General features: G+C 54.8%; 1 protein-coding gene across 3 annotated transcripts; it reads right to left on the reverse strand.

Moving 5' to 3' along the window:
• Nucleotides 1–671: 671 nt before the first annotated feature.
• On the reverse strand, nt 672–20,163 carry TFAP2A (transcription factor AP-2 alpha). 3 transcript variants are annotated; one of them, XM_075142677.1, is made up of 7 exons: nt 20,131–20,163; nt 11,743–12,177; nt 8,717–8,768; nt 6,612–6,843; nt 5,499–5,617; nt 3,065–3,206; nt 672–1,510 (listed from the first exon to the last, which is right to left on the reverse strand). In XM_075142677.1, exons 1-7 carry the CDS (start codon nt 20,161–20,163, stop codon nt 1,222–1,224), a joined length of 1,302 nt encoding a protein of 433 aa, XP_074998778.1. In that variant the 3' UTR covers nt 672–1,221. The 3 variants fall into 3 exon arrangements, with proteins under 3 accessions (XP_074998778.1, XP_074998777.1, XP_074998779.1); XM_075142676.1 differs by lacking the exon at nt 20,131–20,163 and adding an exon at nt 16,862–16,912; XM_075142678.1 differs by lacking the exon at nt 20,131–20,163 and adding an exon at nt 13,471–14,199.
• Nucleotides 20,164–21,515: the final 1,352 nt, after the last annotated feature.

The following is a 21,515-nucleotide window of genomic DNA, read 5'->3' on the forward strand; positions in this document are numbered from 1 at the left end:
AAAGACAATATTAATTTATTGCTCTGATGGTGCTTTTGGGAGAAGGACAGTGGATGAAAATAACTTCTTCTTTCATTTTCCACAACACATAAGGGTTGTAAAACCACTAACATGTTTAAAAACCTTGCCAGGGTCCAACATCACTTTATTTTATCTTCAACGAGAAACTAAACGTCATACTAATTATATATAAAAATTCATGGTTTTTTATTTGTTCAGCTGCTTCATTGTCGCCTTTAACATGCTACAACAGGGCTAAAAATGATGAATCCCAGAGAAAAACCCCCAAAAAACCTCTGATATCTAAATAAGTACCATGAACCACATGATGAACTAAGAGGGGAAGATTTAAAACCCACTAAACAAGAGGTAAACGAGATCACCAGATAAATAAAAAAAGGCTTAAAACAGACTCACCATATTTACAATTCCCATTAAATTACACATAAATAAATATATACATACATGAACACTGATTCCCTTATATAATAACCGTGAATCGTGTTGCAATAGAAAGTTCAAGTTGGTCGCTTTACCTTGGACAGGAAAAAGTTCTACAACTGAAGATATGACATGGAACTGCTTGTGTTTTGTGTTCAAGTTTATTCACAATACTGATAAAATGTCATCAGTCCTTTTTGCCTTTTGTTTGTTTGCTGTTGCTGTTGTACTTTTTTCGCTTTTTTTCGTTTTTAATATGGCTACAATCTTAACTGAAGTTTATGTAAGGGAAGGTGGTGATTCAGTCCGGTGAAGCTCATAGAATTTTTTAAGTATTATTTATTTCTTTTTGGTTTTTTTTTTATTTTTTTTTATATATTTTTAGAAAAAAAAGTCCTTTTCTTTTTTTGTTGTTTTTGTTTTTTTTTTTCCTCCTTTTGTTTTATTTAAAAAAAAGTTCACAAACTCAAGACAGAACTTTTTTTCTTTGCTGGCTCCGTCCCCCTGTTCTGTTCTCTCAGGCTCCAAACTGGGGCAAAACGATGGTGGCAGCGGGGAGAGGGGGGGAAGTTAAGAGGGAGCAAATGGAAGTGTGGATGCTGGGAAGGGGTGTGGGGAGAGGGCAGAGCAGTCCTGCGGAGTCAGAGAACAGGATTGGCAGAAGGACGCTCATTCTGTTGCTGTAGCCTGGGGTGCTGGGTGCAGGGGAGAGGGAGGAGGGAGATGAATGGATCGATGGGCTATGAGGGGGAAGGGAGAGGAGCGTGGGGGGGGGGATCCTCACTTTCGGTGCTTCTCCTCTTTGTCGCCGCTTTTGGTGCTGTTGTCTGTGTGGCTGTTGGGATTGTTGCTGAGGTACATTTTGTCCATGGCCTTGAGCGCCTCGGTGAGATAGTTCTGCAGGGCGGTGACGGCAGCGCACACCGCCGGGCTCCCGAAGCCGTGCGAGATGAGGTTGAAGTGGGTCAGGCAGCTCTGGATGCCCGGCTCCAAAATGGGGTTGGGCCGCGAGTTCCCCAGGGGAGATCGGTCCTGAGCCAGCAGGTCGGTGAACTCTTTACAGATCTGTCTGTAGCACAAATGGAGCAGAGAGACAGAGGGAGGGAGGCAGGGCGGGAGGGGAAGAGAGAGGGGGAGAAATGAACCATCACTGGCGGCAGCAAAGCCTGTGCACGCTCCCTGCTAGATTACACAAGCCCCTGGATCAAGGGGGCTGCTGCCCCCGAGTGCACGCGCGCTCTCTCGCCTCTCTCTCTCCTCTCTACACACCCTTCCCCCCTAATTCTCACACCTCCCCGGCACGCACAAACCTCTTCCCTTCACCTCGCATGCACACACGACTGCGCGCACACATCACGCCCTGGCCCCAGCCAACACACAGACAAATGACAGGCACGCAGATACACACGCACCGCCCGCCCGTCCCCGCCGACCCCCGCATCGCAGCCCCCCCACACCCTCCCCACAAACAGACATCCCTGCCCAGCTGGGTGTTGGAGCAGACACACAGTTTAAAGTTCCCCAGCAAGGCAGAAGGGAATAGACAGGGTGCGATATCCAAAGGGAGGTTCAGGGATTTATCCGCCTCTTGGAAGATCCTTTTTTTTGGAACTGGAGAGAGGCGTGGGCCTCTGCCTTCACAAGGCTAAAACGTGTCGGGAAGAAAGAGTGAGGGCAGAGAGGGGAATCGAGGCTTTAAATTAGGGTATTCTGAAACATTTATATATACATCTATACCTCCAAATCCAAAGGGACCTTCCCACAGAGGGGAAGGCTGATGCTAACTGGGGTCTGGAAATTTCCTTCCAGGGAGGTGGGAAGAGAGGATACGAGGGCACGGTGCAGCAGTTAGGTTATATCATCCAGTCGCTGCACAAATGGTTGGGGAAATAACACACCTTATAGCAAGAGAGCTCAGAGGCGTGTTGAAACAGTTTGTATTCTAAAACTCGCGTTAATGTCTTCCAGCCATAAAGCGGCTCCCATCTTCTGCCCGCGCCCTCTGGCACTGTGCCCTTTGGTGACACCTCCATCGGTAATTAAGGGCTACTAAACAACCCTTTTAATTTCCAGCAAACATATCAAAACGATCATTTTCTTTTCACGCACCACCTGGATGTCTAGGCAGCCCCACCAGTGATAAACTCCGCTAGCATTTTAACTGCGTACAGATTGTAATTTAAAATATATTTTTAATATCCCTATATTCACTAAGTAACAGAGCTGCTTAGGCAGAAAGAACCATTGCCGATTTTAATGAACCGAAATCAGTTTAATGTGCCAGTTTTGTTTTACTGTCAATGGGAAGCCTTCCCCTTCTACCTAAATTGATAAGCTAAGTGAAAATATTTTGCTCTGAAGAATTACTGCTATTTCTTTAACTTAACATCCACCCACAATTTTCACGACTCGCTTTCAAGGTAATCTGCACGAACTGACTTGATGGAAACCAAGTTGGCTTACAGAGCTTCCCCATAGCAGGAGGGCAAATACACCCCCTCACAATTTGCAAAACCATCAGCCACTGGCTATGTGGCAAACGCTCACAAATAAAAGCCCCAAACCCGGGTTTGTCGCCCTCCCCTCACTTCTGAGCAACATGCCAGAAAGGTAAATGTCTTACTTTGTAGCTAGAAGCATGTTTTTTCTTGTGACTTGCTCGTTTGGATCGGAATGTTGTCGGTTGAGAAATTCAGCTACTGCTTTGGCAGGAAATTCTGTCTCACAAACGTACCCAAAATCTCTAGCTAGATGTACTGCTTCTCCTGAAAAGGGAGGCACGGGTGGGGATGGGAGGGAAACACAGCTCATCAGTACACATTGCACAAATCCATTAGGAAAAAAAGCACTACATTCTACTGGGCCTTTTCTTCTAAAAGGCTTGGACTTTTTTCCTTTGAAAAAGGTAGGGTAAGAAATGCTAATCGCATCTTATCTTGCAGGAGTTTTCTTTGCTTCAGTCGAGGGCAATGCAAATGTGTATTTTCATGACAATCGTTACAAGCGAAATGTCACATAAGAATTTTTTAAAGTTTACATTGACTAACAGATACTTTTAGACAGGCAGGCTCCATCCACCTAGAATGTGTGCTTAGATTTACATATCCATACCTATACACAGACATTTATGTACATTTAATTCACAGCTATTTACTCTGGAAATGTTTGTTTGCCTCAGCCACGTCTCTATATTCTTTTGCAATGCATCAATGATTAATATTGATCATAATTACTCCTAGAGCTCTTCTAAATAAAATGCATTAAACAGCTAAGTGTTTAAAATTTAACTTGATCGCATATAATTATATGTTCACCCCCAAACGATTAACCATGAGAATTTTAGGGTCATTCCACCGAGTCTGTCTGTTTTGTTGATTTTCAAATCTTTGGTTTTAATTTCCTGAACCAGTTGGTTTTTACTGCAGGGCTTCCTGCCATTAGCTCTAGCTCCGGAAGAACGCATGCGCCAATTAGAGCTTCAAAGCCTCAGTCCAGTGAGCTTGTTTCCATAAAATGGAGCGGATCATAAACAATAACAGTACTCTAGAAACTGCCTCATCGCTACAGGACTCAAACCCCAGCAATGTTTATACTATCATCCCCCCAAAATTAGCCACCATCGCTAAGTTATCCAGAGATTGGGCCTCTGGTTTTGTTTTTTCCAAAAATCATTCTTTTAAAGCCATTGTATGTGAAAGCCAAACAGAACAATAGATTACCATAAAACCTTCTCCATATTCATTAACATCACAAATAATGTTAAGCATCTACCAAATCTAGACTTTTTACAAGTTTTCCCCTCGTGATTTTTTACTTTACTACAGCGCGTCGATGCAATTGCAAAGCCTTTTCAAAAACATGAAGACGCAGTAATTTTCACACAGTATAAAAATAGTGCGGCCACTAATCCCGATGTTTAAAAAAATGAAGCCTGGCATCGCGCAGCGCTTCCTTCCCCGTCCCTTTGAACGTGAAACGTTTTTCACAGAATGCGAAGAGACGACAAAACAAAGCAATAAATTCCCTCCTACACAACCAAACTTAAGCTAAACCTGCGCAGCCCGGGCTGAGCTTAAAAGCGCTTTGCAGACTGAACCGGTCTAAAATGCAGTCAAATCCATAAGCGAGGGGAAAGGAGGAGGATCTATTTACTGGCCTTGGGCTTACTTTGTGCCAGTCAGCGTGATACAGCAACCGCTTCAAAACTACATGACTGCGAAGTCTTGAGCTTCCCACCTCCCAGTTCTGACAGCGTAGGGCATCCCAAGGCATTAAAAGTAAGTTGCACCTTTTCTGGCCAGAGCAAAGCAGAGAACGATACAGCAAAGGGAACATGTGTTCTGAAAATGAGAACCAAAAGGGAGTGGGGGGTGGCGATGGTGCAACTTTGAGGCTTTCAGGACACTATTAATTCATGGCTGGGGTCAAGGATTCCCAAATTAATTCAGGAAGTAATGGTCACGCATTTCTCAAATGCAGATGTCAGAAAACTTAAATGATTTACTGTTACGTGGCTGCGGGCTGGGAGGGAGAACAAACTTAAAGTAGCTGCAGCTTCTGACATTTAAAATTGCTTGGTTGTCCACCTGTGGCAGAAGGACGGCAGTGAAGCATTAGAGGCTCTGCTCCCCGTAACTTCCAACTCGACACTCAGGGGTCTCTTACAAGGCTAAGCTCACAGCTCCCGTTCGCAGGGATCCTTCCCACGCTGCTCCCAATGAGATCCGCTTACTCTGAGGAGGGATTACTCACTTGAACAAGGGAGCAAGATGGGGCCCTGAAAACGTCTAGCTCAGAGCCTTAAAAGCAAATAAATGGTAGAATGCAATGCTGAGTCGGCAGGACTCACGCAAGCCCATTTCAGGTTAAAACAAAAAGCAAAGACACAATTAACATTTTTTTTCTGAGGCATAGAAAATAATGCCCTTCCAATTTCCAACAAGCAGCACTGACTTGGGGGAAAAAAAACCCAACCCAAGACCAAGTCTTCTCCCGTTAGGCAAAAGCAACAGGCACATTTCCCAAACGAGCCCTCCCGGCTCTTTTGAGTCACTTACCCTCCACAAGCGACGTGAGCAAGGTAACGTTAGCAGCTTTACGCCTCCCGGCTGGCAGATTTAATCCTATTTTGTCCAGTTTCTCCCTCAGAGATCTCCCTCCGTTTTTAGACTTCGCCCTGCTCCACACAAAAAGGCATTGAGAAACGAGGCTGGTGGGGGCCACCCGCTCCCGGATCCCCCGAAACATTGCCTTCCCACGGAGAGGAGTAAATGGGTTTGGGTTTTGTGGGGGGCTGAAGAGCAAGTGTTGCTGAAAGCTGAGTCTCAGACATAGGGATGAAGCTTTGGATGGCTCCATGTCTAGGGAACAGGGGCTGTCACTAAGGTCCGGATCAGCCCCCAGGCTGGCGGGGAGTTCTGGACACATCACAGCCATCACGGCCGAGGCAGCCGCCTGAGCTCCCAAGGCGCCATGGACCCGGGGGCAGCTTCTCCCCACAGCCCACGGGCAGCGGCCCAGGTGTTACGGGAAGAGGCCGGTTTGTAAGGCCGGCAGCCCCCATTACCGCCACAGAGCATCGCTGCCCTCGTACTTATCACTACATGGCTCATCTGCGGCTTTTTGGCAGAGCCGGACCGAGCCGGGCCGTGAAGGTGGGAGCTGGCTTAATTAATCCTGGATCTTATTCCCTGCCTGGGCGCTGCGGAATTGCCTGGATGAGGTCGCAGGCCCAGGGTGGCGGGCGGCAGGCTGGGTGCCCGCGGCGGGGCCCCGGCCGGCAACCTCCCCTCTCCTGTGGGGGGTGTGTGTGGGGGGCGGTTCATCGCCGTGACGGGACAGTGTGACACACACGGGCCGTGCTGGGCCCCCTGCCCTCGGCCCAGGCCCCCCGAAGCGGGGCGGGGAGGCCACACAAGGCTGCGCGTTGCCGTGGCTACAGCGACCCCCCCCCCCCCAACCCCGCCGCCTCGCGGCGCTGCCCCGGCGGCCGCGCGCGCCCCGACCCCTAGCGGCGGCCGCCGCGCCCCCCACCACCCCCCGCCCCGCGTGGGCTCTCCTCATCCTCCTCCTTCCTCCCGCCTGGCACGACACGGCCCGGCACGGCGGCGGCGGGCGTTATCCGCCCGCCGCCGCCGCCACCCCGCCTCCCGCGTTCCCCCGCCCCTCACCTCCGGAGCACCCCGCCCAGCAGGGAGGCGTTGAGGCACTCGGGCGGCGAGAGGCGTCTCTGCACTTCCGCCACCGTGACCTTGTACTTGGAGGTGGAGCTGAGCAGCGAGAGGCGGCCCGGCACCGAGCAGAAGACCTCGTTGGGGTTCACCACCCCGCCGAAGAGCGTGTCCTTGTTGATGGGGATGGAGGAGACGGCGTTGTTGTTAGACTTGGAGAGGGACACGGGGCCTGCAGGGAGGGAGGAGCAGGGAGGTGAGGGTGCGGGGAGCCGGGGAGGGGGAGGCCACCGCCGCCGCCGGGCACCCCGGCCGCTCGCTGCGGCCGGCCCCGGCCCCGCACCGCCTACGGGGCGGGCAGGGGGGGAGCGGGGCAGGTGAGGGCCGGGCGGCCGGCGGGGCTGCGGCGGGGGCACCCCTCCGCTCGCCGGGGGGAGCAGGGAAAGAGCGGGGCTTCCCTCCACCCGCAGCAAAGACATTAAAAAATAACCCGCCCCCCGCCCCAGCCCGGAGCGGGCGCGCGCCGCCGAGGGGCCGGTGGCGGTTTGTTAAAGCACGTCAGGACCGGCCGTGTTAGACGTCACGGGCGAGGCCGGCCCGCCACGGCGGGCGGAGGGCAGGCGGTCCGCGGGGGAGCGGCACCAGCGGCGGGCCGGGCGTCAGCGCGGCACGGAGCGGCGCGGTGGGGTGCCGGCCGGTCAGCCCGCCCCGCTGCCTTTGCAGCGCACAACTTTTGACGTGGAAAAAGCGTAACACAGCGAGGAGCCGTCACGCGTGTGCCCCGGCGGCGGAGCGCGCCCCGCCGGCCAGCGCCGGTCGCTCCCCGAAATAAAGCCCGGTCCCTCCCCGCCCCTGCCCGGCGGCGGCTGGCGGGGAGGCGGCGGGCCGTGCCGCCGCTCGGCATGCGGTGCCCGCCGGCCTCCGGGCGCGCCGCGGGCGTGCGGTCGCCTGGCCTTTCTCCTCCGCCCGAGCCCGCTACTCTTCGCGGGCGCAGCCCAAGCTAGCGGGGGGCTCTCTCCGTTTTGGATAGATCACTTGTGACATTAATAGCTCTGGGAAGGCTAATAGATACAACAGGAGTTAAACGAACTCTTGAGATTACTAATAAAAGAGCCAATTATCATGTCGACTTGGAAAGAGCATCTCTTAAGATTTATCCCTTGCACATCTAATTTGACGTGACAAAGGCTTCACAGACGGGGGGGGGGGGAAATGAAACTTTGAGCTCGCTGGCTGTACAGCGACTAAGGTTCAAGAGGAGAGCAGATCTATACAGCACCTTGCTCCGGTGGCGGCCGCGCTACCCAAATTCCAGGCGGCTGCACAGCCATGGCCCCCCTCCGAGCAGGCAGCAGCTAACTACGCGCTCAGCCCCGCGAGTTTCACTCCGACAGCAGCTCCCTAGGCAGGATCCCAACGCGAACCAACCGCTTGACACCGAGAACCTCCTTTGCAAACCGCCCTGTGCCACCTTTCCCAATCCTTCGGTCGTCCGAAGAAAGACGGGAAAAGAAAATTGAGTGAAAACACGCCATAAATATTTTGCACGGTTTGGGGAACAGTTTCCAAGCAATTCAATTCCAAGTGAAGCAAGCGCACAAAGCCAACGAAAACCAAACCGCCCTGACGGACAGCCGTCAGTTTCCAGAAACTCGCCCCTTGTTCTCCCAACAGCCCACCTCATCACCGCCGTGATTTAAATAAGAAAACCCGAAGAAGGAGGGACAACGTTTTCTCTTTCACAACCCAGTTGACCAACAACGATTAAACCCCGCCGCTCAGCCAGATGCATGGGGCAAACCATGAAACCGAATGGTTTGCTAATGCACTAAAATACCGGCTCGGATTTTCTAGATCATCTGCTAACATTTTTCCTCGTTAACGACAACAATAATTAAAATACCCGGCAAACGTGGCCGCTTAAGAAACGGGTTGAAGAGATTTCAACCGGCGTCGCCCGTTTTCTTTCCCTGCCTCCAACCTTTCGGCCAGCAGTACGTGCCGGAGGAAGGAGCCTGGGGCCGGGGGGGAGGCCGGTAAGTCCTCCCTGCGAGTAGTCCCCAGCCTGTGACGACATGTTTGGTATGCGCAAGGAAACGGCTTACCTTTCTTAATTACAGTTTGATCTGGGATGTTAATACCGGGGTCTTCTACGTGCTGCAACAAAAGGAACAGGCAGGGATGTAAATGTACAACCACAACAAAAGGCGGGGAGGGCTGGGGTGCGGGAGAAGTTGTGTCCCCCCTCCCCGGCCACGGTGCGGGGAGGGAAACAACAGATCCTGCGGCGGGAACGGGGCGGGGGGGAGACGGGATTTGGGGGAATTTCCTTTATCGGGAGGAATCCTGCATCCCTCCCCGCTCTTCCCTCGTTCCCTAAGAAGAAAAAAAAAAAAAAATCACCCCCAGATACGCGGAGCTTGCCCGGCCGAGCCCGGCATCCGAGTGGCCTCCAGCTTCTGCGGGCTCCCGGCTCCCTTCCCTCTCCCTCCCCTTCCCTCCTCCCCGGGAAGCAGCCCCGGCCCGGCCCGGCCCTTCCCCGCCGCTGCGCCCGCAGCGGAGGGAAAGCACAAAGGAGGGGGGACCGGTACGGTGCCGGGGGGGGCCGGGCGGGCGGCCCCACGCGGCCCCACGCAACCCGCGCTCCCCCACTATTGTCCCCTCGCAGGTTCCGCGGTCGCGGCTACAGCTGGGTTTCGCGCGGCGGAGTCCCGACGTGATTAGAAAGTCAAATGAAATCGTGTTTTCTAATTCCAAAAACTGACAGGCAATATAATGTCTGGCTGTGTTTACAAATTAACACCAGTGCTGCTGAGATAGAAGATTTCGCAATCGTTACAAAACCCAGGCATTACCATTTAAAAAACTATTACTTCCTTCTCTAGTCTTTGTCCAACAATAATACTGATTCTAACATTTTCCATTCTGTCTTGGATTTATGCTCCTGTTAATTGTGCCTGATCTCAATGATTCCGGGTGGATGGTACTAAGTTGCTTTATTACAGGTTTTATTATACTCAATGCTCTCATTTGTAACTTGCCTAAAGTGCTTCTGGATTTAAGTATAATTAAATTGAGAAATGTTCAGAAATGACTACTGCTGCAGTTCTTGTGTTTTAACTATATGGGGAAATATGATCCCTTTATGCATGCACCCTAAACCCATAAAGTAAATGTACTGTGGCATAATACTTTTATTTGTGTTATTTCTACACATATTCCATACAGGGAGGACTGTTAAGTTTAAAATCCCACAGAGATATTTATGATTAAATAATTTTCACCGTCTACTTGATTTTCTTAAATATTTAGCGGTCGTTTTTATTAAAGGTTAACTGTTGCAGCAACGGAAAAATTCAAAAACGACCCTTTCCCGACCCAGATTTCTGTAAAGGATTTTTTTTTTTTTTTTGCATAACTAGATAAAATTCTCTTAAAAGATACATCCTCCTATTTTTATGCTTTCCTTCATGCAGCCTGCTGATTCAGTTTTACAGAGAAAAAAAAAATTGGCTGGGCTGGTTTAAGGATTTAAACCAGATGGCATTTGGTTTTCACAAAGTATAGCAATGCTATTAATTCCTAGATCCCTGAAAGGCAAATCAAATGATTTGTACTTAAAATATCTGCAGAGGAGGCTTCCCGAATCAGCCCACTGTCACAGAGCACAATCGAGGAGAGGGAGAATTCAAGAGAACATTTTAGGTCATGTTCCTCCTACAGCAATCAGGGGCTTGCAGTCAACAAATTAGTTTATTCTTACTATTGCCTCCATGTTATTTTATATCAAGTTTAAAGAATCGACCTGCTTTTAACGGATCCAAATTGCTTACTAAATCCTCCACTTTGGGAAACCTATGCGTTTATTGCAAAACTGCTAAACATAACCAGCAATTTTCTGTGGCTAATTTAGCCAGATGAGGGCTGTAATAAATTCACTATTTTCCCCGAGTATAATTTACAAAAGATTTCAAAATGACCCCCAAAAATAGGTAAGTCCATCTGAACATTATCCTTGCAACACGAAACTGTACTCATTAAACTGTCAGCGAATATATTGTTGTAATATTTGATCCTGTAATTTGGGATGGCATTTCAGCAAAAATCACATCCAGATACCACAGTTCCCTCCTCCTCTTTCCTCCTGCAAGTCGAGCAGCTTCAGTCCCTCAGCACGAGCTCTGTGGGCTTTAATAAATTTATTGCCATGTTCTAATTCCATTTTCGGGGAGAAACCCAGAAAGATGAACTTTGATCGTGACCTATCACGTTGCATAAGGCCACTTTCCTAACCGAACAATAGCTCTGGCTTGCTTTGTAAATAGCCCATGCGCTAATGTCATGCTTAATTAGAAATCATTTTTTTAATCTGTATTTATCGATAACAGAATTAGGTCCCCCGAATAATGCATCCTCCAATAGGCTCCCAACTATTTAATTTAATATAGGGTGTAGCAGGTCTGGCTCGAATTTGATAACCTATAGCTAATGATTTATGAGGTCATCCCTTTGCACCGCTGCTAAAAGAAGGCGGCAGCGTTTTAATATACCTCTTCCCTGATTTGTCAATTAATTCCTTTAGAGAAGAGGATCTGCCCGTATCCTCTTACAACTTTAGATGTCGTTATCCTATATGCCAATTCTGTAATCACGGGAAACCGATTTTTCCTTCTTAGGCCACTTTCACCCACTTTTTTTTTCCTTCCCCCTTTACGTTTGCCTGGGAGGACATTTAATGAGATCTCGCGTTTCAGACTCATGTTTTTCCCAAGGCAGCGAGAAATCCCCAAATGCACGGCCCTGTGGTGATATTATATATTCTTCCAATCGTAACAGCTTATTGTCATTGGGAAGGAAAGATATTGTTAACGATGACAGTAATTTGATTTATTTATATTTTAGCGGGCGCGTTAGCGGGGAGGCGTCGCGCAGGGACGAGCTGCGAGAACCTATTGTTCTAGGTGGGGGCTTCGCCTTTCCCTGGGGGGGTTCTCTTCTTCCCTCCCCTTTTTTTTTTGGGGGGGGGGGAGGTGTCACCCTCCCTCTCCCTCCCTCCCCCCGAAGTTCGGCTCCCGCGGGGAGGGGGACGGGGCAGAGGGGCGAGGGGCCCCGAGGCGGCCCCGTTGCTTACCGGCACGTCCTCGATGGCGTGGGGGATGGAGTGGAGGGGCAGGTCGGCCAGCCCCGAGCCCAGCCCGTGCGGGGCGTGCAGCAGGTCGTCGTGCCGCCGGTAGTCCCTGCGTGGGTCGAGCCCCGAGAGCTGGTGGGGCAAACCCCGGTGCGTGTGGAGCAGCCCCGTCTCCTGGCTCTGCCTCTGTCCCGGCCATCCTGGGTGCTGGGGCTGCGGCTGGGCATGGAGGGGGTTGAGGCTGTAGGGGTCGTTCACGTGGGAGTAGGGGTCCTGAGACTGGGGGTAGATGGGCTGGTAAGGGGGGGGGAAGTAGGGGGGTTGGAAGTCGGCGTTGGGGGTGTGGGAGAGCGGCGGGGCGCTGGTGTAGGGAGACTGACCCACGGTCCCCAACTGGGGTAGCCGGGCTGTCCCGTTGCTGGTACTGTCGTGGCGCTCCTGAGGTGGGGGGGGGGGGGCGACGAAGGGGGGGGGTGGAGGAGGGGGAGGGGGAAGGAGGGGAGAAAAGAAAAACAAAGATAAAATCAAACTGTTTCTCCTCAAAAATCGGCTTGCGAATTTCACCTATCGGGCAAAGATGGGCAATTCGTCCGCTCCGAGGCGGAGAAGAGCAGATCTGGGGATTTCTCTGCCTCCGATTTCCCCTCACACACAATTAAGAGGCAGTCTCGCTTTTTAAATAATAATAATAAATAATACCGGCAATAATGATAACGGCAATAATAGCAATAATTATAACAGGACTGCTTATAATAATTAATAAAACATTGCGGCGATACAGCGTGGATTCCCAACAGATCGCGCCCCGGCATTTCAGGAGCAGGTATTTCCCGCAAATAAAAAGAACAATTCATAAGCGGGCATTATTAAAATAATAATTCTACCACCACCCAAAATCCTCCCGCTGGCCCTGGACAGAACCAAGACAAATACTGTCGCTGGGATTACCGATAACGCATCCCGAGAAAACCCTGGAAAATCCAAGCCCACTGCCATTTTGTTACCAGAAGACGCCGAAATAGGCTCTAAACAAACCGGTCGTTCCCCCCGCGAGTTTTACAAATGTTTCGGGGCGAAGGTACTGCCACGGTCCTCCACCTACGGGGAGAGCCGTCCCGGTGCCCGGTCGAGCTCCCCGATTTCGGAGCCAAGGGGGCGGCGGCGGCGGCCGGGGCGCCGGAGCAGCGGAGGAATGCGCCGGGCAGCCGGGGGGAAGCACCGCCCCGAGCTCCGCCGCCCCGACGGGCCAGCGGCACCGAAATGCGCCCGGGCGTTTCGGCAGGGCTCTGCCGGCTCCCGCAGGCGGGCAGAAGAAGAGCCCACAGGTATGTCCGGGGAAAAAGGCATGGCCTCCACGGAGGAGGAGGAAGAGGAGGAGGATTCAAGGGAAAGAGCCACGATCCCGAAAAAGGGAAACGAGAAAGCTGAAAATATCCCGCTTGCAGGTGGCAAGGTGAAGAAATCGAAGCGGTAGGGTCCAAGGAAAGCCTTTTGCCGTTCGCTCGTAGCAGACCAAAAAAAAAAAAAAAAAGGGGGGGGGGAGAAAAAAGAAAGAGAGAAGGGGGAGGGGGGGAAGGGTAAGCCACCGAATTTATAAAAATGAAGGAAAGGAAAAAAAGCCCTCTCCGGAAAGCTGGGTGCGAAACCCCGACCGCCACCGCCACCGCCGACAACAATAGCAACACCCAGCACACACCAAACCCCCTCCGAGAGAAACGTGAAGCAACTCACCATAGCCGAAAAACTGTGTACTAACATCTGCGAAGAGTCGGGGGTTACAAGTCAAGGTAGAAAAAAAAAAAAAAAAAAAAGAAAAGGCAAAGGAAAGGGACCGGCGGAGCGCGCAGCCCCCGGCGGAGCCCCGCGGGTGCGGGCGCGGCGCGGGCGCGGAGGGAGCGCGGCCGGAGCCCGGCGCTAGGCGCGGGCGGCGGGACCGGGGCGCCGGGGCTGCTCCTGCACCGCGGGCGCGCCACTATAATCCATCAGAACTTGCACCGATCTCTGCTGCCCTTCATCGGGTGTTGCCAAGGCGAGCTCTCTATCCTGGCGTGGTGTGAGGAGTCAAAGTTGGTTGCTTTTTTTTTTGTTGTTGCTTTTGATTGTTTGTTTTGCGCGCTTTTTTTGCCTTTTTTTGGTTTTGTTTTTAGCGTGTGTGTGTTTGTTTCTTAATCCTTTTTTTTTTTCCTCTGTCTCTTTCTTTCTTTTTCTCCTTTGACTTAGCTGCTGCTTCACTTGAGCTCCTAATAACAGATCTGCTGCCTTCCTGGAGACTCCTAATAGCAGATATTCATGACTATTAATATTACACGAATACTTAATAAGGGAAGAATGGCTGGAAATCGAGCGTGAAGCGAGAAGGCAACTCAAGGCAGAGCCTGTTCTAAATGACGTCCATTGAATGAAGAATCAGTGTATCTAATCAGAGATGGGGGAGAGGGAGAGGGAGAGAGAGACAAAAAGGGAGAGAGAGGGAGCGGGAGAGAGAGAGGGGGGACATGCTGCTGCGTCTGACGAATCACAGGAAAGGGGCAACATTTTAAAAGGTTGCAGGGCATGCAAAAGTGAAAGAGAAAGAGATCCGGAGAGAGGGAGAGGGTGGGAGCCAGAAGGGGGGTGCGGAGGGGGGGGGAGGTGGGAGAGACGGGCAGAAGGAGAGAGGGGAGGGGGCGCGGGATCCCCCCTTCCTCCCCTTCCCTTCGCTTCCCTTCCCCCCTGCCGCCGCCTCCCCCTACCCCCAGCCCCGCGGTCCTTGGCGGGCGCACCTCGGGCTGCGGTTGCTGCGCGTAGCCGGCCTCAAAGCCCAGGGAGAAGAGCGGCTGCTGGCTCCCCGCTTGGCTCTTGCCGCCCTCGGCCGCGCCGCCGCCGCTGCCGCCGCCGCCTTTCCGCGGGGTGGGCTCCGCGGGGCCGCCCGCCGCCGCCGCCCCGTCCATGCCTCGACGGCGCCCCGCCGAGGGGCTCCCCGCGCCGCTGCCCCCGCGGCGGCCGCCCCGAGCCGGCTCGCCTCCGTCCCCCGCGTCCCGGAAACCGGCTGGGAAAGTTTTTTTGGGTGTCTCCCCTTCTGGGTGTCAGCCCTCCTCCTCCTCCGGCTCGAGCCCAGCGCCGAGGCCGGCGGGCGCCCGGGGCGGGGGGGCTGGGGAGCCCAAGGAGCATCCGCCGGGCTCCCCGCGGCCCCCCTCTCGGAGGATCCGGGAAAAGACGGGGGGAAAAAGGCAGGAGGCGGCGAGGCGGGGAGGGAAGGAGGGCGGGAGGGACGCGGGGGGGAGAGGGAGCCGGGAAAAGAGGCAAGGCGAGCGCTTCTCCCGGCCCAGACAAGCCGGGGCTCCGGCGCAACCCGTCGGACTGGCTGTGCAACTCCCAAACAACTCCCTCAAACAGGCACCGCTCCGCTCTCCGCCGCTGCCCCGCCGCAGCCTCCACGCCGCCGGCGCCCGGCCCCGCGCTCCGCCCGCCTGCTCTCCCGGCCCCCCGGCGCTCCGGGCGCTGAGCGCGGCTTCTCGGGCTTTTATTTCGCTTTTCTTTTTTTTTTTTTTTTTTTTTTTTTTGCTGCTTTTAAAGGCAGGTCCTGTCCCCGTCAGGGTACGTCCACCCTCTTTTCCATCCTCTCTACAAGTCACCTCGCATCCGCTCCCGAGGAAAACACGGAGAGGCAACCGCACACGCACAAAAGCCGGCGGGCTCCGGCGGAGCGGCCGCTGCTCCCTCCGTGTTCGGTAGCACCTCGGTGCAAAGTCCCATTAGCGCAAGGCAACAAAAGCCGTCTGCGATGAAATCCACACGCTCGCACGTGTGCACGCTTGAACACCGATCCTGGGGGGAGGGAGGGGGAGAGACACGCTTTCCTCCCGAAATCCAGCTGAGCAATATTTTTTTTCCTCGACTTAAAAAAAAAAAAAAAAAAAAAAAAACAACAACAAAAGCAAAAACCGAAAAACAACACACCACCCCTGACGCCTCATTCCTAGAAATCAAGCATCCGCCAGCGAGTGGATATAAGAGCTCAGCTCCCGCACCGGGAGACAGCTTTATCCCAAACTCCTCGATCCGGGACTAAACCACCAAATCATTTAGTCGGCGGCGAGTCTGGCGAGTCCTGGGTCCCTTCTCTAAGCTACAGCATCGCCCAAAGCAGCGGCAGGGTCGGATGGGAGCATGGCCCCCCCTTCGCCCCAGACATGCATGTCGGCAAGGCTCCGCCGAGGCTGGGGGTGCCTTCCCGCGTGGGTCACGACCAAATAACTGCGTTCATTTGCAAAGTGGAGTCCTTTATTGCGCGGTTTAAAGGCACTGCACAGGCAACTTTTGCGAAACGGGTGACAGTAGTATTCGTTGGTTTGAGACTAGGCACGGGTCCTGGGCATTGCTCTTCTTTCTCCTCTTCTCCTTTTTGTCAGATTAAAAGACACTCGCCTCTTTCTAAAAATATGGATGCACACACAGACACATATAGAAAGATGCGCGCACACAGTCTGTGCTGAACGGCTCCAAAACCAAATTAGGTGGATTTTAATTTTTTTTCAAGCGGTTAAAATATTGCTTAAAGCCGTGGGATTGTGGCCCTGAAAATTAGGAGTCTGAGGGAACACCACTCCCAAACCCGTGATTTCAGTTCAGCAGCTGACCCCTGCAAATTTGTGCAGCTCGGTATAACCAACCCGCAGCTACATCGAAAAGGCTGAATTTAAGCGTCGGTCCTGAGCCAATTTATTGGGATGCCTCGGGTACCTGGCGTGTAGGAATAGTTCTCTTCCCTTTGTCTCTTTGCCCTTTCATTCATTCATTCATCCGTCCATTCATTCAGACAGCCAGCCATCTATCCATCCATCCATCCATATGGATGAGTGTAGCATCCTACAGAGCCTTATCTACGGAGGATCTACCTATAGACCAGACTGCTGCCGGATCCTCTTTGCCTTTCCTCATACACTTCCGACAAAGCCGGCTTTCCACAAGCCCCGAAGTTCCTGGAGAAGGACCCCAGCCCCTCTCCAGCTGCAGGACCGCGAGGAAGCCTGGCGAAGGAGCAGAAGTTTTCCTAAACGAAATTGAGAGACGGAGGGATGCTGCAGGCTGCCGCTCGCAGCTGCGGGGCCGGGGCTCTGCCCCGGCCGGGGAAAGCGCTTACCTCACATTCCTCATACTTGATATTATCCGTCAGTTTCCAAAGCATTTTCATGGATTGGCGTGAGAGAGAGGATTTGGTTCTCCCTGCCTTTCCCTACGGTGGCGGTGCCGGGGCGGCGTGGGGAGCGCGGCTGGCGGAGGCTCTGCGGCGCTCCCGTCCGCGCTCGGAGATCTCCCTCTAATGGTGGAAACTTTTCCCTTTTCCAGCTCTTTACCCACAGCCTAATCGCCTCATTAGCATATCAACAACAGCCCAATTGCTCGCCAGCATAACAACCTGCAGCGATGGACACAGGTAGAAAGGACCCACGAGCAAAAAAAAAAAAAAAAAAAGAAAAACAAAAACCAAAAATGTTTTCTCCAACCCGCCGAGCCCCGGCGCGGGGGGGCAGCGGGGGCAGCGGGCCCTGCCTGCGGGCGGGCGAGCGGGGCTCCCCGGCCGCCGCTCCCCCCGCACCTCTACCTGCTAGCGGGGAGGAAAGTGGCCAGCGAAATCAAAAAGGCCATCGTCCCTTCATCTGCAGAGTTTGGGGGCTAGCCATGAAGCCACCTCCTTTTTTTCTTTTTTATCCCCCCTTTTTTTTTTCCCCATGAGGTTTAAAGAAACTAAAGCGAGGAGAAACGAGACTCGGGTCTTGCTCTAACGAGGTTATTGTCTGCGGAGGCTTCTGTTGCCCTCTGGATTTGATTTGATCTTTTTGGTGGATATTTGAAAAGCTTCTTTCTTTTGTAAACCATTTTGTTCCCCTCGGCTCTGTTGGCTATTGGTCTTCAAAAAAACTCCAAATAAACCCAACATAAACCTCCGAGATAGAAGTGGGCGAGCGGTAATGTGAATGCAGCAGGAGCCAAAAAGTCTTTTGCAAGCACTTGAGCAAAGGGACAAAACAATGACCATAATAAAACTTTGGTACTTTCTTAGGTGGAGCGCTTCGTTTGCTTAACAATGTGCCGCTAAGCGAGCGCTCAGCCCGCCCTCCTGGGGGGTTGCTTTTCCACCCTTCTCCTCTTTTATTTCCCCGGGTGCCCAGCCTTGATCCATCCACCGAAAGGCTTCGTTTTCCCCCATTTTCTTCTTTTTTTTCCTCTCACTGATCCCACGCCGCTCTTAACGGCGAGGCATCCTCCTCTCCGTGGGGCCGGCGTGTCGGGCCTGGCGCGGCTCCCCACGCCCGCCGGGCCTCCGGGCGCCCCCCCGGAGCCGGGCATCCCCGCGCGGGGCGGGGGGGGACCCGCTCCCCGAAACTTCCTCCTGCCAACGGCAAACCCTGCCCTGTCGGCCTGGGAGACCCTCCCGGGGCCACCCCCCGACACCGGCGGAAAATTTACTGCCTCCAAGAGCAAACGGCCCCTCCACCCCGCGGGGGAGCCGCAGCGGGCCCGGCACACGCGTCCCCACGCCGGGAAGGGCGGCAAAGCCTCCAGGCTCCCGGGCCTGCTCCTTCACAAACACGCACATCTACATCCCCAAAATGGATTTTTTTTTTTTTTCTTCTTTCTTTCCCTTTCCTCCCTCCTCCATCCCCCGATGCTCTTTTTCACCAGCGCTTTTGTCTGCATGTGGCAGGAGAGTAAATTGTTGTTTTTACTCCCATTGAGGTTCAAATGGAGCTGGCAGATTAAGCCTAGTTAATGCCCTGGGGTGGGGGGTGGGGGGGATGAGAAAATCAGGAGGGGAGGCGGGTAACGAAGGGGCCCATCGCCCCTCAACGCCGTCCTGGCGGAGCCGGGCCGGCCGGGAGACCCTCCCACCCGGGACAGCCTCCCACCCGCGGCCGCCCAGGACTCCCGTAGGCCAAAGGCCCGGCCCTTGTCCCTCCTCTCCCCCAGCCCCGGCCCGGCTGTGGTGCGGGGGTAAGAGGGGAGGGGGCGGCTTTCCCAAGAGACCCGCACGGGGCAGCGGGAGGCGGCTGCTGCGCGCCCCGCGGCGGGTCCGCCCGGCCCGGCCCCTCCGGCCAGGCATGGCGGGGGATGGAGGGGCCCGCAGCGCCGGGGAGAGGGAGCAAGGAGGGCCAGGGTGTAAGGAAAAATCGGGAATAGATGCCAAGGCAGATAGCCCGTAAGTGCGATTACATAAGAGTTGACTTCAGTGCAAAAAAAAAAAAAAAATTAAAATCCTCTTTGGATCCCTTCTCCGCACCGACCTGATATAAAGAAGCCCGTTCTAACTGTAAAAATAATTAAAAAGATATTTGTTTGCTGCACTTTCTTCCTCTCTTTTTTTTGTGTTTTTTTTTTTTTTTTTTTTTTTTTTTTGCAGACGACTTACTGCTACCCTAAAAAAATTAAGTAAGGCAGTCCGGAGAAAGACTTAGTGGAGAGATTTGAAAAGTTGGGAGCAGAAAAAGAAGCGAAGCTCCCATCTTGAGCTGGACTGTCCTGGAAAAAAAAGTCGTTTTCGGTAATAAAAGCCCGGGTGTTTGAACAGGACGGTTCGTCTTCCCTTTTATCAGCCGGCAAGGCGCGGCCATCCGGCCCGAGCGGAGGGACGTCGGGAGGCTGTAGGGATTTCCAAGTGTCTCCCGGTTTGGGAGCCGCCGTAACTCCACACGTGTCGACTCGCCTGTGGTGCGGGTGGGTCCCCCGGGTCCGCGGGGCTGGGCGAGGTCCCGGCGGGCCGCGTTTTCCCCGCCTGGCCGCTTTCGCTGGTGGGTGCTGCTTTTCCCTTCAGCTCATCCCCGCGGGAGCGCTTTCCGCGGGCGCTCCCGGCGCGTCTACTTATTTTTCCACGGGACGGGCTCGAGTGGGAGCTTTGAGGACGTTATTTTTCCACGGGACGGGCTCGGGTGGGAGCTCACAGCGACATTTCAGCCCCCGCGACCCGTTTCCGAAGCGCGGCGGGCCCACGCCGCGCGGCCGCGGGCCACGCCGGCGGCCGCTGCCCTGCATGGGGGCCCGGCGCGCCTCGGGGGCAGCCCCAGGGCTCCGCGGCGGGACGGCCGCCGCCAGCCCCGGGCAGAGGGACGGCGGGCGGGCACACGCCACGCTTCACCGGCCCACGCTGCCGGGCAGCTCGCCCCCAGGCCGGGATCCCCCCTCGGCGGCGGCGGAGCAGCCCTCGCCCCTCCCGGCCCCAGCCCGCCGCTCTCTACCTGTTGCGGCCGGGCCTCGCCGGTGGCCGGGGCAGCTCCCGGCACGGGGAGCCACAAAATCGCCAACCCCGGCGCCAGGTTTGTCCCCGCTCCCTACCGGCCCGTCACCTTTCCTGCTCCAGCCCTGCCTCCCGTCCCAAAATAAATCCCCCCCCCCAGGGCAGGAGGGTCGCCTTACCTGCCATTCCCCCATTTTGGCAAGGATAGACATCCTGGCTGCGGGCTCCGGATCCCCAGGTCCCTGCTGGTCATGGACTGCGAGGGCAAGCGACCCGCCCGGGATGCCTGTGGGTAAATCCTCCCCTTACCTGCGCCGGGACTCTCTCACCTGGCCATAAAGAGCTGGGTGCTCCCTGCCCGCGCCTGCGCGCTGCCTCCGCGCTGCCTGCGCGCTGCCCCCCGCCACCGCACTCCCACGGCGCCCGGCCCGGCCCAGCGGTCCCTCGGCCCCCCGGGGGTGCACCGCCGCCAACCCCCGGGGAGCCTCCCGGGCGTGCCCCGGGCGCGCTGCAGCTGCCGGGCAGCTGCCCACTTCGCTGCCCCGCTGCTCCCCCGAGCCCGAGCGGTGGGCAGCTCTGCCCGCCGGGGTGCCTGCGGCAGAGGAGGGGACGGGCGACCCCCCCCCATCCTCACCCCCGCCCCCCCGGGGGGCCGGTAGGTTTCCTCGGGGGCAAGTTGCCAGCGGGTGCGTGCTCGTAGCAATAATGATGATGATGATGATAATAATAATAATAATGGCAGCAGCCCAAAAAGACAAAGCACCGGGGGGGCTGACCTAGCCCAAGTGGGTAACGGAGGCGCTGCAAGTGGCCGGGGGAGTTCAGGGGGAAACAAAGAGCCCCCCAAGTGCAGACGGCTTTCCGAGCCCGCGGTACGCGGGCCAGGAAGCGGGGCGGGCGGCAGCGGCCGGGGGAATGCAGCACCCGGGGTGACAGCACCCGGCGAGCAGGGGTCTGGCCCGCTGGGCTGCGCGGGAGCGGCACGGGGTGAGGGATGCTGCGGGAGAATCCGGCCTGCGACAGCCTGTGGGCCTTGGACCTCTCGGTATCGGCACCCCTTGTCCTCGCCCGTGTTTTTTTCCCTTGTGGGTTCAAGTGCCGAAGTACCCTGGGAAGTTGCCAGGGTGTAGCACAGCTCTGATTTCACACCCCGAAAGACAGGGAGCACAGCCTCTGTCCCATCTCCAGGGGCTGGGCACGGCGGGAGTGGGGAGAAGCAGTACTCCAGCTACAGGATTTTGGGGAGGCATGCAATTAATTTCCACTTTGCAGTTGCACAGCAAACCCTTTGCATTTCAGAGACAGAGGAATGTGGCATCGTGTCGCAGGTGTGGGTCACTTTGAGGCTTCCTAAAAGCCGGGGCGCATTGCCCCCCACCTATGAGGCTGTGCTGGGTCGGGTCCTGGGGTCCTGGGCTGGTCTCAGCCTCCAGTAGAGGGAAGGGGAACGCACTCCCTTGCCCCACCCTAAGAGCCTGGGGACAAGGACCTTGCAGAAGGGAGGTCAGGCCCTGCCTCCAGGCAGGTGGGAAGGGGGAGGCGAGAGCCGGCACCCGCAGCCATT

Source organism: Calonectris borealis, chromosome 2 (genome assembly GCF_964195595.1).
Source record: "Calonectris borealis chromosome 2, bCalBor7.hap1.2, whole genome shotgun sequence".
NCBI lineage: Eukaryota > Metazoa > Chordata > Aves > Procellariiformes > Procellariidae > Calonectris > Calonectris borealis.

Coding starts and splice junctions, on each gene's coding strand:
- TFAP2A (XM_075142676.1), bottom strand. CDS start 16,912: ATGAAAATGCTTTGGAAACTGACGGATAATATCAAGTATGAGGAATGT. Junction 12,178..16,861: donor TCAAGTATGAGGAATGTGAG/GTAAGCGCTTTC, acceptor CCCCCACCTCAG/GAGCGCCACGACAGTACCAG. Junction 3,207..5,498: donor GCTCACGTCGCTTGTGGAGG/GTAAGTGACTCA, acceptor CTCCCTTTTCAG/GAGAAGCAGTACATCTAGCT.